General features: G+C 46.8%; 3 protein-coding genes across 3 annotated transcripts in view; 2 read left to right on the top strand and 1 right to left on the bottom strand.

Annotated features, from left to right (window-relative positions):
* The first annotated feature begins 1,628 nt into the window (after positions 1 to 1,628).
* On the top strand, positions 1,629 to 6,591 carry LOC124674797 (peroxisome biogenesis protein 6-like). The gene is made up of 16 exons (XM_047210855.1): positions 1,629 to 1,883; positions 2,309 to 2,950; positions 3,095 to 3,338; positions 3,434 to 3,575; positions 3,727 to 3,910; positions 4,011 to 4,202; positions 4,283 to 4,549; positions 4,684 to 4,755; positions 4,876 to 4,962; positions 5,085 to 5,207; positions 5,293 to 5,403; positions 5,515 to 5,553; positions 5,641 to 5,762; positions 5,844 to 5,988; positions 6,069 to 6,152; positions 6,238 to 6,591. The coding sequence occupies exons 1-16, from the start codon at positions 1,644 to 1,646 to the stop codon at positions 6,328 to 6,330; spliced, it is 2,787 nt and encodes a 928-aa protein (XP_047066811.1). The 5' UTR covers positions 1,629 to 1,643; the 3' UTR covers positions 6,331 to 6,591.
* Positions 6,592 to 7,078: 487 nt separating this feature from the next.
* On the bottom strand, positions 7,079 to 8,197 carry LOC124669533 (BTB/POZ and MATH domain-containing protein 1-like). Its single transcript, XM_047206138.1, has one exon. The coding sequence runs from the start codon at positions 8,195 to 8,197 to the stop codon at positions 7,079 to 7,081; it is 1,119 nt and encodes a 372-aa protein (XP_047062094.1).
* A 2,237-nt stretch (positions 8,198 to 10,434) lies between these two features.
* The window catches only part of LOC124669528 (BTB/POZ and MATH domain-containing protein 2-like), an 8,885-nt gene continuing 2,690 nt past the window's right edge, over positions 10,435 to 16,629 (top strand). The window contains exon 1 of the mRNA XM_047206135.1: positions 10,435 to 11,305. Within this exon, the coding sequence (XP_047062091.1) occupies positions 10,435 to 11,305 (871 nt within the window). The remainder of the gene's footprint in view (positions 11,306 to 16,629) is intronic.

Raw genomic sequence — 16,629 nt, 5'->3', positions numbered from 1 at the left:
GCCCCACTTCGTTTCCTTTCGGACTTCCGGAAGCTTCGTGGAAAAATAAGACCCCGGGCGTTGATTTCGTCCAATTTCGAGAATATTTCCTTACTAGGATTTCGAAAACCAAAAACGCAGAAAACAGCAACTGGCTCTTCGGCATCTCGTCAATAGGTTAGTGCCGGAAAATGCATAATAATGACATATAATGTGTATAAAACATGTGAGTATCATCATAAAAGTAGCATGGAACATAAGATATTATAGATACGTTTGAGACGTATCATCTAGCCAGCTCCCAGCCAAGCCCTCGCGGACCCGTCTATGTCTGAGGGCGCTCCTCGGTACCGCCTCAAACAGATTTGGTGCTAACTCACAAATCCGCCAATCCGGGAGCCAGTTGTCCGTCCAAAAGAAGGTACTCGCCCCATCTCCTAGCACTGAATTGGTTGCCCCTTCAAAGAGCTGCCTCGCCATCTTGGCCACCTGAATGTTAAGCTCCTTCCACGGCTTGGAATCGTCCATACGCTGCAGCCACAACCATCTGGTCCTCAAAGCCAAGATCATCATCTTGATATTGGGGATCCCAAGCCCGCCCCATTTCTTAGATGCACAAACTTTGTCCCACACCACTAAACAGTGGCCACCCTTGACGTCCTTTCTTCCCTTCCAGAGGAAACCTCTTATAATTTTCTCAATTGCTATGATGGCCTTGGCTGGTAGATCAAGTGACATCATGGCGAAGATGGGCATCGCAGAGAGTGTCGCGCGTACCAACTCCATCTGTCCACCTCTATCGAGAAGTGAGGCCCTCCAACCAGGTAGCTTATTTGCCACACTGTCCACGAGTTATTGCAACTGAGCTGCAGTCAGCTTCCTCAGGGTCAGGGGTAATCCAAGGTACCCCAAGGGGAAATCCACCACGAGGCATGTTCTACCAGTATAGGATTGCAATTAGGCTAAGTTATTCACGGCTTCTATCGTTCTACTTGTGTGAGCGTAATTAGGATAAGTTATTCTTTAGCCTCAAAAGTGAGAAAAAGTAAAATAACAAAAAAAAAGCGTAAAATGACAAGACAAACTTATATTTCCTCCATTCTTAATATGAGGAGTTTTTTAGGAGAGCAGATTTGGTGCACCTAGCACCAGTGCTCTTGGTTTTTGTAATATTTAAAATTTGTACTTTAATTTTTCAAAACATAGAAGTATCCGAGCGGTACCGATACGAACCGCGGATGCGGGCAACGTCGGAGCCCAACGGTCCCGCTCAAGCTCCTCGGCGGCGGTAAGCTTGCGTGCAGGGGCCGAATGGGATCCAGGGCCGTCCACCCTCCCTCCGACGATATGGGGATCAGGATAATCATTTTATCCCGGCTTGTCTTTTAATTTTTCACATGTGTTGCTTTATGTAACTTGGTGTTCGATTAATGAAATATGTGGTTACTCTCAAAAAAAAAAAAAACTTGATTTGCAAACTACTAGTACTCGCCATTGGATTCGTGGCTAATCTGACGGTAATAACACGAACACGACGTCTTCGTCTCCGAGACTCGGTATCTCTCCTTCGTTACTTCGTTCTGTTGAGTGCTGATCCAAGTCAAGCGGTCTCCTCCGGTCCGGTGGGCTCTCGACTCCCTCTGCTCAGCCCCCGGCCCGCAGCCATGGTGGAGAGGCGGCCGCGGAGGAAGCCGCTGGTGCTCGCGTCCACGCAGGCCCTCCTCGACTCGCTACCGGGGGACCGCCGCGGGCCACCGCCGGAGCCGGTGCGCCTCAAGGCCGGCGTCCTCCGCTTCCCCGCCCGTTCCTCCGGCTCCAGATGCGGCGACTTCGGCGAGCTCGCGTGCTTTGTCGCCCTCCCCGCCTCCGCGCTCCGCCGGCTCGCCGTCGTCACCGGCACGCCGGTACGTACGTCGCCCCGTTCGGCATCAATTCCCGATCCTGGGGTGTAACTTATAGATGGTCGGGTTGGGGAGTTCGTTTACTTGGGGATGAATTTTGAAACCTTCGGTGCTTGTAGGAGTGAATTCGGTCATACTGAATGCATGAGTGTCTGGGAACAATTAAGGATTAATTTGGTTATAAAAGTTGTAGATGAATTGGATATGGCCGAGCTGTAATAGTAAGTACTACAATATGGTAGATGTCCGGAACTTTGGTGCGACACAAACTGATCTCGTATGGTACATGGTATATGCTACTATTTCTGTGAACTTGATTCAACCTAACCTATATATTGGCTTGCTGTTATCGTGATTTTGGGAGCTCAAATTGGTATGTAGGAATCTCTCCTGTTGAAATTATATGTAATAAACCTATTAATCTGCAGGTGCTTGTCAAGAATACCGACAACAATGTTGGGAGGATTGTGAAAGCAGTAGTATTAGATCGCCCATCCCTCGATGAGTCCCAGAGAGAGCATCCTGACCCTGTGGCCTCAACCTCCTCCTCTGATCATGTGATGGGATGCTTGCCTACTCGGTCATTTCCAGCCAATGGCTCTGCACCATTGGATGAAGATGTCGCTTATGTTAGCCCACTTTTGGCGTTCAACCTGGGAGTGCATGTTTCATGTCTCAAGCTTCTTATTCAGAAAGGCGGGGAGCCTTTCAAGTTTTGCTCTAAAGTTTATGATGATGGTGCTGCTAGCAGTGGGGCTGGTATTTCTCTACACCTGGAGCTTCTCCCGTGCCCACAAGTGCCTAGATATGCTTTGCATTTACGGGTTTCTGTTGTGAGGATTCCTGATTGTGGCGTGCTTGCTTCACTAAAGATAAATTCGGCCAGTGGAGAAAGTGACTACCAAGATATGGTAGATCAAGGTTTAAATGAATACTTCAAGTCTGACAGGTTCCTAGCAAGAGGGGATGTTTTTTGCATACATAATGACTGGAACTGTGGCATGATCTCCTGCTTAGCATGCAACAAAGAAAATGATAGACTGCATCCTTCTAGTATGGTGTACTTTAAAGTAAGTTTCCCACGTTTCTTGCTTTGGACTTGTTTGTATGAAGAACCAAAGTTACAAAATAAATTTGATCTAGCCTCTAGCTAATATTTCCCTCATTTTTTCATCCACAAGTAGTAATGTGCTGATATTTGAATTACTCACCAGGTAACTGGCATGGAACCATCAGATGATCCGATTCTTCGTGTTAACTGTGATCGAACAGCCCTTGTGCTTGGGGGAAGTGCTTCTGCTCCAGTCCCTCCTTGCAGCTTCTTTGCTGCTTATGATGATTCAGTACCTTTGCATGGCAAAATTGTGGAGCAGTTAGCATCTATCATCGCACCAGCATTATGTCCTTCAAATATTTTACCAAGAATCAAGTTTTCCACTTTCTTGTATGGCCCATCAGGTTACTTCATTATAACTGCAGTCTCATCCGTTTACATTGTTTACTACTCAACTTTGAACTGAACATTTTTTTTGTCAAAAATGCTGGGGCTGCAGGATGTGGGAAAAGAACGGTAGTCAGGCATGTTGCTAACCATCTTGGTATGCATGTGGTGGAGTGTTGCTGTCACGATTTAATGACATCGTCAGAAAGCGGGGCATCTGCTGCGCTTGTGGCTGCCTTCAAAGAAGCTCAGAAGTATTCATCTTTTGTGCCTTTACTTTGTTATTCTCTCCAGTTGAAATTCGTTCCTGTTTTAGTTGCCAAACTCTTTTGTTTAGTTTGTTTTACTTTTCCAGATGGTAGTGTTTACTTTGTTTCCTTCTTTGTCGAATACTCTTTTTTGAAGGTACTCTCCTTGTATAATACTTCTTCGCCACTTTGATGCAATTGGGAATACATCCTCAAATGAAGGCCCACAATCTGAGCAATCTGGTATTGCAGCAAACGTTGAGTCTGTCATCAAGCAGTACACTGGACAGCGTTGGGTTACGAAAGAGTCACTGCCAGCAAGGGATGTGATTGGAAATTCAGTAAGTCTTTGTTCTCCAAACTATTCGGTTTTAACAAACTCTTACGATGTAAAATCACCTTTGTACCAAGTTCCTTATTATGGAACCTCTTTGTTTTCAGTACCTTGTGGAACCTGAATGTGTAAGCTCGCTTCAAGTTATACTAGTGGCAACTGCAGACAATGCTGAAGGAATGCAGCAATCAGTCAGGCGATGCTTCCGCCATGAGGTCAACATGAAGACTATAAATGAAGACCAGAGGAAGAACTTGATATCTGAAACACTCCATGGTGTCTCGGCAGTTGCTGATGAGGTGTTTTTTTGTTTTCATTGAACCAGAATTAGGTTTTATGCTTTTACTAAAATCTCCTGCTTGTATGGTTTTCTTTTCAGAGTATCGATGAAAAGTTTGTAAAAGATATATCAGTGCAAACGTCTGGTTTCATGCCTAGGGATATACTTGCATTGGTTGCAGATGCTGGTGTATCATTTGCGCATAAAGTTGCAGTGGAGAAAAGTAGCAATGATAAGCTTGAGGATAGCACAAATGCGAGCTCTTCTACCACTCAGAATGAAGAAAATAAATTTTCTAAAGAAGATATTTTGTCTTCATTAGAACGGGCTAAGAAAAGGAACCGCGCTGCATTGGGTACACCGAAAGTAAAACATTAATCCCTGCCTTCCAGTATCTTATATCTTCAAGATTTCGTGCCCATATGCACCCATGAAACCATACAAGTCTGCTTTAGCTTTCTTTCTGCAACTCTCTGGTTTGATTATTTGTGTGCTATTAGGTTCCTGATGTCAAATGGGAGGATGTTGGTGGGCTTGAGGAAGTGAAGAAGGTTATTCTAGATACTATTCAGGTAAATTTGACCTGATTCATTGGTACAAATAAGTTTTGGTTATTGTAGTTTGAGCACCAAAAGCTGGTTGAAGTAGGTTTGGAACTGCTAACTTGTCTTTTTTGTTTTGCTGTTATACAGTTACCTCTGATGTACAAGCATCTTTTTTCTTCTAAATTGCCGAAGAGATCAGGTGTCCTGTTATATGGACCCCCAGGCACTGGGAAGGTAGGTTTAGTGGGTTTTATACCTTGCCTGAATTGAGGTTGCATTCCCATTTGTCAAAAGATAGCCGTATCCAACTGCAACATGATGCATGCTCACTAGGATGTTTTCTCGTGATTTGTTAGACATTATTGGCGAAAGCAGTAGCAACTGAGTGCTCATTAAACTTTCTTAGCGTGAAAGGTCCAGAATTGATAAACATGTATGTTGGAGAATCAGAGAAGAATGTCAGGGATATCTTTGAGAAGGTATATTCATCTGCATAGGCCATGCAACTGCTGTAAAACATACATATATATACTTTGGTTTCCAATTGTTCACTGTCAATTTCAGGCTAGGTCGGCACGCCCATGCGTAATTTTCTTCGATGAGCTTGACTCCCTTGCTCCTGCACGAGGATCCTCTGCAGATTCTGGAGGTGTGATGGATAGAGTGGTTTCCCAGGTATAATTAACTTCATTAGTGAGGTGGCAACTGATGTCACAGTTTTCCCTCTTGTTTTCAGTGTTAAGAGTGACCTAACTCACTTCCCCTTTTTTTTAATCTCTTTACTAGTTGCTGGTGGAGATTGATGGGTTAAGTGATAATAGCCAGGTTAGTTCCTCATCTATGATATGCTAGTTTTTTGCCAGTGTTTCTTAGATGCATTGAAGGAAAACCATTTTCCATGCTATTCTCTAGGACCTCTTCATCATTGGGGCTACCAATAGGCCTGACCTTCTTGATTCGGCACTTCTCCGTCCTGGCCGATTTGATAAGCTTCTCTACGTTGGTGTAAATACTGAAGCATCATACAGGGAAAGGTACCCATTGATAGTTCTTCCTTTCACCAAATTCCAAAGTAGTTTGTACTAAATTATGATCTCCCTGTAATTGTCATGCAGAATACTGAAAGCACAAACACGCAAGTATAAGCTCCACAAGAATGTTTCTCTCTTGTCAATTGCTCAGCACTGTCCTCCAAACTTTACCGGTGCTGATATTTATGCATTATGCGCGGATGCATGGTTTCATGCTGCTAAGCGTTCCGTGAGTATCTGCATTTCCCTGCTGGCAACTTATGTGTTTCTTAGCTGTGCTGTGTTGGACTTACACGCTGGTATTTGAAGGTTGAAACACTTGAAGGTGATCCTTCAAGAAATAACGAAGCCATTGCTGAGGAAGTCATTGTCGAGACTGGTGATTTTATGACGGTAATATTCAAATCATTTTTCAGCAAGCACAATAAGTATCTGTTGGTCATATCTTAAGAGTTGAACTATTTTTCTTACTACACAGGTGCTTGGCGATATCTCACCATCATTGACAATGGAGGAGTTGCAAAACTATGAACAGTTGAGGCAGAAGATCGAAGGACCTTCTAGATCATAAGGACTTCACTAGTAGCTATAACAAATGTGTTTTTGCACCTCCCAGCTATTGCCTGAGTGTACAGCCGTGAACTTTCTTCCGTGGATTTTTGTTGTGTGTGTGTAGAGAGTGAATTAGAAAATAGACAGTTGCCAGAGCATTTCTAGCTCCATGTATGAATAATAGCTGGGTGTTTGCCTTCCACAATTCCCCTGCATTTGGCAATTGTGGCCATTTTGTATGCACGTTCCAGCAATGAGTTTGGCATATTTTCTGGGTATTACAAAGCAGAACTAGCAGCATACCCAGGAATTTTCTGTTCTGTGTTCATACTTAAAACAAAATCAATATCAATATACAATACAAAATTAGTTTTATATTTGATCTTGGCAACCTGTCATACAACAGAGTGACTTGCAAGATTAGCTTCTCTGTTTTCAGCAGGAAGATGACACGAAAGAGATGCTGTAGCGGCAAAGATGACACGATATAGATGTCGTAGTGTGTTGCTGCTTGGACGTTGCAGGCCACGGTTAACGTAGCTGTGTATGATACATTTTGATTTCTAACCTTTTGAACTATTCTCTGTGATCACATGTTTGATAGGAAATTTGTATTCACAAAAAGAATAAGAGATTCACACTTTCCTTTTTGCTGTATCCAGCTGCTGCAAACTAAACTAGACACCTGATAAATTGAAGACCCTAAACTAGCCCTGGCTCTAAGCTAGACACCTGTTAAAGAAGCAGCAACCTATTTATTTAGTGGACTAAACTAGCATGTGAAGCGAAGGCTTTGAGTTGCGGATCCTGGATGTCTTCTCCCACAGTTCCACCAAAGCCGAAGGACTGGTTGCTTTGAGCTCAACATACCCTTTGCTTGCCATTACACCATCAATTTCCCTTGTACCCAAAGAGGCAATAAACTTAATGCAAGCATCCTTCAACCTGCCGCAATGATACCGATCAGCCAAAGCCAGCGTAGTCATCACGGTCTTCACATCAACGGTTTCACAGAGGATGCTTTCACATATGATCTTGAGCCTCTCCATGGCGTAGCGATCCGCGGCGACAAGCAAGTGCCGGGTCATCTCTTTATAGTCGTTGCCGCCAAGATGGTCCATGGCGGGCGACAGCGAGTCGGTGTAGATGAAATGGAGCAGGGCCTCGAAGACGGCGGGCTGCATGTCACCGACGGTAATACAAACCGCCGTGCCACTTTCCCTCATCTCGCCGAAGAGCTCGGCCTTGAAGACGGGCGACCGCATCGCGAGCACCGTCTTGTGGGCAGGGAAATCCTCTTTTCCGACATTGAAAACCACGTCCGTGCCCTGTTTCTCTCGCAGCAGCTTGCCCAGATGCTCCGTGATGTCGGACGGCGGCACCTCGGCAAACTTTCGCGCTACATCGGCGACCTTCCTTGCCTCCTTGAGAATTGTGATGTGGCAGGCCACGGTGATGCGATCAAAGCGAAGGTAACGCGACGCCTCCAGCTCGCTCTTCTTCATGAACTCGAGATGATATATCCCGTCATTACGACCGGAATCGAATTCCGCTGTCACCGTGTGATGCGGCGAAGATCCGGTTTTGTCCACAAAGCTTAGCTTCACGGATGCCACCACCCTGGTGTCGTCCTTCTTGTTCTGTAGCTGGAGCCACAGCCCCACGTAGTCTTTATAGCTAGTATCTGTGATGAGTCCTCCGAGGTAGTACTTAATTTGCCATTCGTAACCGCAGACGGAGAAGACGGGCGATCTGCCGGACTCACCGGGTCGCTCCCGGTGGAGGCTGTATCCTGAGATCTCGCACACGTGGAAGCCTTGCACCGTCTTCGCGGCCGCCGGCGAGCCCTGCGACGCATTGAGCACGTGAGTAATCGTGTTTCCCATCGGTGATTTCCTTGTCTTGCTCTGGGTAGGTCGGGCTGAGGACTAGGGTTTCTTGGGGTTTATTTGCGTGGAGACGAAGCGTGGGAGGAGATAGAGACAGAGGAAGGCTACGGACGTGGCCGCTGGGTCGTACCCGTTGTCCTTGTACTCCTGGCAGAACGCGGATGAGAAACCGTCGCGAGTCCTCGTGTGTCCTGATTAACATTGGCAGGCTGCACGAGTTAGTGGCGCCAAGATTTTGTTTGTGTAGAGGCTGATACGGAAATTTTCTGATCCTAGGTACATATGCTTCTGCTATTCAAAACAAATTTTAAAAGAATTGAACTAAAATTTCACGCGGACATGTTGACATAGTAGGTATCAGTGGCTCCGCCACTGGTAGATATGCACTCTAACACAAACTGGCTCCGCCACTGGTAGGTATGCACTCTAATTTTCGTGGACAGTTGACATTTTTGTTTCATTTGTAATAAATATAAAGAAATGTCTTAATAAAAGCTATTTTTAGCACCGAATTTTATCTTTTTTACACACGATACAAAAATATTGATTTATTTATGAAACAACTTTGCGAGCATGCAGAATATTGAGATGTATGTGCGGTATTTTTTATCGAATTTTTTGACATTTTAAAAATGCGTTTAAAACTCATTTTGAAAAAAGCAGGAGCATCTACTCGTATATACAAAAACTTCTTGTCCTTGATATAATGGCTTCCTTTGCTTCGGACTATAGCGAGGTTGTATCGATCTTGGTGACAATGTGTCAATGTGCATCACATGCCGCACTAATGCACCATGTACTTCCCGTTGCCTACCTGCTAGTTTCATCATCCAAGGCCCCAACACCGCACCACCATGTGCCGCTGGAATAATTTCGTTGTCAGCGTGTGATGTGGCGATGATCTGGTGATGTCCACAAAGCTTAGCTGATCGGATAACATCACCTTGGTGCACTTCACCATGAATCGATGTAAATGGAGGTACACCACCACATAATCTTTAGACCCCTCTCGGTGAGTCCTCGAGGCAATAATGTCGAATTTTCAAGTCGTAACCGCGATGGCAAACAAAGGCGATGCGCCTCCGAATCGCTCCAGGCACCGGCTGAAATCTAGGATCTCGGACACGTGCAAGCCCTGTAGCGCCTTCGCGGGGTTGTGCGAGTCTAGCGCTGCCTTGGACATGTTGGTTATGCTGGTGCGGTGCGTGGACGTCGTGCTTCCTATCTCTACTTTGTTTGTCTTGCTTTGGGTAGTTGGAGGCGAGGAGTAGGTTTTCTAGGGGTTTATTGCGTGGAGGTGGAGAGTTGGAGACGAATCAGGAGAGGTCGCGAGGAATTATGTAGAGACAGAGGAAGGCCACAGACCGGGGCCGCCGGGTTGGACCCAGACTCAAAGTGCACTTCACCATGACAATGAGTCAATCACACCGGGGCTTGAAGGTATACTGGGACTCCTCGCATGCAGACCAGAAACCATCATGTGCCGATTGCACTTGGACTCATGGATATTATTTACATTGCTTGCTTAATTATTCTTTTGTGAAAAAACAATGCTTGTTTAATTGACCGTACATGCCAAATGGCAATGGAGCGTCCCTTATGTTCATCAAGAAGAAGTTCCCCGGTGTTAGGGCCACGAGGTTTGAAAGAGACAACATCTGTTATGGAATGGTATATATGGTGGAGACGGAGAAATTGCTTTAATGGTGAATCTGTTCAACTAGCAGATCACTTGGTGATGTTCGAGTAATGCCTTTATCTCACGAGTATGGGAAAAGCCTACAAGAAGAATTGGAAGGCGAAACGACACTAGTGGATCCGTCCTCCTTCTGAATTTCCCAAACTAAATGTTAATAATACAGGCTTGACGTGGGCCAGTTGACTCACATGGGAATATTGTGGTGACATCAAATTATATTGTGCACTACGTGCATGATGCATCAGTGGCTGAGCACCTTCGGTTTTCTTATCCCAAGTATCGTGGCATTAATCTCTGTTTAGAAGGTATAAAACCATCCATATCATACAAAAAAAGTCATGCAGGAAAAATTGTGGTTTTGGACTTTAGATAAAAATCTTGCCAGAAAAAGAGCTCAATATGATCCGCATGATATGGAATCGAAGCAGCCAGAGTGCGGGTCGAGTCCAACAAATACTCTGGGCCTTGGGCCGTGTTGTTCCGCTTCGTCTTTCCGCAGACAAACCCTGATCCGAGGAAGACGAGGGAAGCCGCCATGGCAACCACGACGTGGATGCACCACGCCGCCAGGTCGGTGCAGGGCTCCCACGTGTTCGAGATCTCAGGGTACAGCCTGCACCGGGACGTGCTCTGTGCTTACGCCAATGTACCATCGGCTGTCTTCCGCGTCGGCGGTTACCAATGGCAGATTGCAGTCTACCCTGGAGGAATCTTCGAGTATTACAAAGACTACCTGTCGGTCTATGTCTATCTAGTGAGCAAGAACGTCGTCACCAGGGTGAGGGCATCCGTTCAGTTAAGTCTGGTGGACGTCACCAGATCTTCGCCGCCGCATACGATGACAACGGAAATCGATTGCACCTCCGGCTGCAATTCATTTTGTGGCATTCACCAGTTCAAGAAAAGGAGCAAGCTGGAGGGATCGCCTTACCTTCGTGACGACCGCCTCACCATTGAGTGCATCATCACTCTTGACAAGGAATCGCTGATCCAATCTTCTGTCGAAGTGTCACTGCCGCCATCCGATATCATAGATCATCTTCAGAAACTGCTGCAGGCGAAAGAGGGCACCGACGTGATTTTCGAGGTTCAAGGAGAGGTTTTTCCTGCCCACAGAACGGTGCTCGCCATGCGGTCACCGGTCTTCAAAGCAGAGCTGTATGGCCCGATGAGAGAAAAGGACATGAGTCGCATTACCATCAGTGACATGCAACCCGCTGTCTTTGAGATCCTGCTCCACTTCATATACACTGATTCCCTGTCCACCCCGGATGATCTTGGTCACGATGAGTACGAAGAGACAATCATGCATCTGCTTGTCGCCGCGGATCGGTATGCCATGGAAAGGCTCAAGATGATATGTGAAGACATCCTCCGTAGCAACATTAACACTAGTGGAAAACGGGGCAATAGGCCCGGTCCATTTGGGCCTTTAGACCCGGTTCCCGAACCGGGACCAACTAGGCGGGACTAAAGGGGGTACCCTTTAGTCCCGGTTCAAAGATAAACCGGGCCTAAAGGCCTCGACACGTGGTGCGGCCAGGAAGCTCGCGGTAGAAGGGCTTTGGTCCCGGTTCGTGGTACGAACCGGGCCTATGTTTCTCTGCCGCGGCAGAGAATTGCTATTTCTCTGCCGCGGCACAGGTTTGGGCTGTACCAGCGTTTCTCTGCCGCGGCAGAGAAACAGGGCGTTTCTCTGCCGCGGCAGAGTTTCAGCAATGCATATATATATATATCATTCAAGAAACCACAAAAAATCGTCATGAATATATATAGACATCGTCAACAGTACACGACATCGTCAACACAGTACACGTAATGCATGCATATTTACAATACAACACGTCCTCGACGAATATCCTCCGCCGTCACGATCTTCCGATAGTGCTCTCCACTCAGGGTAAGGACCTCGGTAATAAAGAATCCCGCGATTTCCTCTTGAATTGCTTTTATTTGATCCGCTGTTATGAGAGTGTCCCGCAGGCGTGTCATCTATATTTAAAAAGGAGATCAATATATGAATGGAACTCAATACAATAGATGGTACTAATTAAGATTAATTGTGAAAATTTGTTATCGTACACGAGTGTGGTGTATTTGGGCATCCCCACCCTTGGGACAGGACATGTCACGCATGAAGGTGCGGACGTAGTATCCACATAAGTTATTCCCTTGTTCCTGCCTCATACACTTTACGAAAAAATAGTTCGATCAAACTAATAATCAAGCATCGTATTGAAAGTAAATATCATATATAAAGTTTCACGGACATAGCTATATATATAGTACTACTTACAGGGTAATCTCTAAATGTAAGCTCCGGTTTCCATTTACCCGGAACAGTATTGATGAACCGTTTCCAAGCCCTGCCCGGCAAAAAATAATGAGTAAATGAGTAATTGATTAGTTGATGATATCTTCGAATTAGAGCGGATGAAGATGCCAATACGAAATTGATTGAAACTACCTCTGGAGGATGGCAGCCATGTCCGCCCATTCCGCATATTCTTTACGTTTCGAGTCCATGACGTTTACGACTCCAAGGTGAAGATCAATGATTAGGAGAATAAAGTGGAAACTGCACAAGCATAGCTCAATGATTACGAGAATAAAGTGGAAGGTGCACAAGCATAATGTATGTTATATATAACACTCACTTGAAGTTGTAGGGAAAGAATATATCCTCTTTGTCTGCTTGCTTCTCTAAAAACATTACGATGTTGTCCTCTGTGTCCTTGGGGTACTGTCGAACCGTAACTTCATGAACTGTGTTTGGGTCTATGAACCCCAGCGGTAGGAGCTTGCCTCTTTTGTATTCCAGCTTCTTCATTCTGCATAATTAAATGTATAGCGTACACAAAGAATATAATAAGGATAATTGTTAGTGCAAATGAATGAGCTACACACTTAATTACACAAATAAATCACTTACAGGCAGTAGCAACTGATAACAGCTTTGTCGAGGGCGTCTTGATTGAATAACTGAAACGAGCTTCTTCTATCTCAATGTTTATCTCGTCTTCCCCGGAAGTAATGCTCATCTCTAAGATACACCGTGAGGTAGCTTTCACTTCTTCGACAGGCTTTCAGGTACCATTCATGCAACCTTCGCATCCGAGTCCCTAGACGCGCGAGCTCGCCGGGTTTGACGAGATCTTTTCCGTATCTATACGTGTTTACCACTTGAGCCGTTGGATAGTAATCTTCGTACTCAACCGATGCTCCCGAGCTCTAGCCGCCCGTTCGATCATCGATGCCGTCTCTGGATCATGATATGGCTCCACGATGAAGTGGGGTGCGGCCTCGAATGTCCCTGCTGTCCAAGGCCGGGCGACTTTTTTTGCTTCTTTCATCGCTCTAGAGGACTGTCCAAGAGAGCGGTCATAATCAGCTCTCAGCTCAGGTCTCTTCATTCTCGTCTCGGCAAAGTGCTTCACCGTGCACGCGGTGGAATAAACATCTTCTTCGGCGCGGTTGCAAGAAACGCCTTTTGCTCTTCGGTCCGCTCATGTGGCAACAACTCCGGAGCCTGTTCCCTCATTGGAGTTGATGATCTCTTCGGAGTCTGTAGGAGGTGCCGCGGACCGCTTCCTCTTTTGCTTAGGTGGAAGCGGCGGAGTCTCCTGACGAGCAGGAGGAGGCGGCGGAGTATTTTCACGCGGAGGAGACTGCTCATGGATAGGGGAATCATCATCGCGCAGAGGAGAATCATCACGCGGAGGAGACTGCACAGGTGGCGGAGGAGGCGGAGGTGGCCTGCTTGTTGGCTTCTCACCTGGAAACACAATGTTCTCCTTCCGCCATTGCACGGTGGTTCTACGGGCTTCTCCCGGTTCTTTGATTTCCCCATCTTCACCTGCGGGGTGCTCAAGCACCAACCCCTCATACTCTCTCAACACTTCATCCACCATCACAACAGACAAAGTCGTCTTGGACCGGACGGCAATGGTAAGACCTTGTAGGTAAGAGGATGCCGACCGCCGCCTTGAAGGATAGGTTGAAAACTTTAACATGCAGCTCACAAGGACGGCTCTCGGTGAGATCATCCACGGGGGGTAGCGAGGAGGCTCGACCACCTGGTCATCATCATCATCATTATCCACCGGCGAGAGGAAGCCACGCTGCTTTTCCGGTGTGGTTGAGATTGCGGCGGGGCGATGGCATTGAGCAATGCGGGATCTACAGCCTGCCCCCGAGCCATCCGAGATGTAAGTACTTGGGTTACCATGGTTAATTGGGCTTGCATGGTGCTCATACCCTCCTCTAAGTTAGCCGGGCGGTCTGTTTCCCTTGCCTTCCTCCTCTCATGGCTTTTATCAGGAAATCTCTTCCTTTCCGCGAGGAAAGCCATACTTCCACGGAACGGAGCCTGCTGTGCCTCGTGTTCGTCCGCCGTGTTCTTTGTTCCCAAGGGCGCGTGTCAGCTCATCGTTCTCTCTTTCGGGCTGGAACAACCCCGCCTCCACGTCCCTATGTGCCTTTTCCAGGGCATCAATGGGAACCTTCAGATGAGCTTTCTTATAGATGCACTTCCCTGTTTCTGGATCCAACGTTCCCCCAATCCCGTAGAACCACTCCTTGCACCGTTAGATCCAACCGTGTGTCCCTAATCCGATCCCTTTACTGGTCAGTTCCGCCTCAGCTGCCTGCCACTTAGGACGGTTAGCCCTGTATCCACTTGGACCCAGAATTTGGTGATATAGCTTCAACGCAGCATTTGCCTTATTTATTTCCGACCTTCTCTTAAATTCTTCTGACTCCGTGCTGTACTTCACGAATTCGTCCCAGTGATTTTTTACCTTCTCACTGTCCGGAGTCTTCTTTAACTTGATAAGGCGGCGCAATCTTTTCTTGTGGCTCTTGAATAGTTCGGCCATCTTCTTCTTGCCAAAATCGCGGAGGGTCTGCTCCATCTTGGCCTTCTCAGCGTCACCCCCCTCTTCGGGTACTATGTTGAAATGTGACATGAGCTTGTTCATGATGCTGTTTTTGGCTACATCATCGATATAAATACCTTGAGCTTCTTCCTCTGCAGACAGCACTAGTCCCTTCGGCTTGTGCCATTCTCGAACGGTGATTGGGACGTGGTCCCTAACAAGCACTCCGCATTGAGCTATAAATGACTTTGCACCTTTCTCTGGAGCAATCGGTTTACCATCCTTCTCGATGTGGGTGATGTCGTGCCTAACACCGTCATCCAACTTTTGGCCGGGCCTCGCTTCCTCGACTTTACGGAAGAAGTGCTCGATCCGGAGGGCTAAAAAAGAAATAGTTCATAGTCAGTACAATTTCATTAGTTAATGCATCTAGTCGATCAACAGCGGCTTAATTAATTTATATACCTCGGTGATAACTACAGTTCGGAGCCATTATGATGATCTTGTTCCTCACCGGCGCCACTAGGATCTTCTTCCTCAATATCCTCCGCTCCCTCACGAGTCATTCAAATAAGTTGCGGTGACATCGTCACCGCCATCATCCGGAATAACGTCGTCGTCGCGATCATCCGAGAGTACCGTTTGCTATGAGTTCCTCCATGAAATTTTCTTGAATTTCATCTCTCTCCATGCTTTCTACAACGACCTGCAAGCTATACATAGGAACCATCATATGATCAAATTAAGGATAATGCGAGAAAAGCTGAAAATGGAGTTACATATGTGTAGTTCTTAACTAAGGATCGATAATATAGTGCTGAAAGCGAGATACTGCGATTACATGCATACATAGATCGGGTTCATGTTTATTTAACCCTAATACATATCAATCACTACTACAACCACTCAACCGCGCGGACCGGGTCCTAGAGGGCGCCGAGCCGGGTCCTCGAGCCGCGGCGGGTGTGCCCCCAAAGCCACGGAATAACAACGGGAGCATAGCTAACATGAGATCCCCGCATAACGCTCCATCCGGTCCTATACATGTTGTCTAACGCGTACATGTAACGGCGAACGTGCTGGTCCTCCGCTTCAATGCGCTGAGCTACCTCCTCCGGTGGGGCCGGCTCCCTCGAAACGACCGTGGCCCATAAGACCTCCACCAAAGAATATCCGGGTCGACAACGGGACCCGGATTCCCGCACCGAGGTGCGCGACCCGGAAGCTAAGACCTCCCGGTGCCACCCCGGCGGAGCCCGGTCCGGACCTCCCCATCTGCTCCATCTCCTCGGTGAGAGTCGGACCACGGCCCGCCGTGCTGTCGGCTGTCGCGGCATCGTAGCTACGAAAACAAATCATATATATATGTACCAACGTTAACATAAATTAAAAAATAACTTTACTACTTTTATGTTAGTGGGCGTCGGCACTATTTAGTCGGCGCCGGCACTACTCTATTTAGTCAGCGCCGGTACTACCGTTTGAGGGCAGCCGGCACTACCATTTGAGGGGCGCCGGCACTACCGGATTTGAGGTCGTCGGCACTACCGTTTGAGGGGTGCCGGTACTACCGTTTGAGGGCGCCGGCACTACCGTTTGAGAGCGCCAGGCACTACCATTTCGGGGCGCCGGCACTACCGTTTGAGGAGCGCCGGCACTACCGTTTGAGAGCGCCGGCACTACCATTTGAGAGCGCCGGCACTACCCGTTTGAGGGGCGCCGACTATACTAATTAACTATACTAACAACTATATACTAACAATATATACTAACAACTATACTAATTAACAACTATACTAACAAATCATATATAAATTTCACTATTTTCTATATAACATTTTTTTCGAATTAAC

Source organism: Lolium rigidum, chromosome 7 (assembly GCF_022539505.1).
Source record: "Lolium rigidum isolate FL_2022 chromosome 7, APGP_CSIRO_Lrig_0.1, whole genome shotgun sequence".
Taxonomy (NCBI): Eukaryota; Viridiplantae; Streptophyta; class Magnoliopsida; order Poales; family Poaceae; genus Lolium; species Lolium rigidum.
Note: the sequence above shows the minus strand (reverse complement) of the source record. Positions and strands in the feature narration are given on the sequence as shown.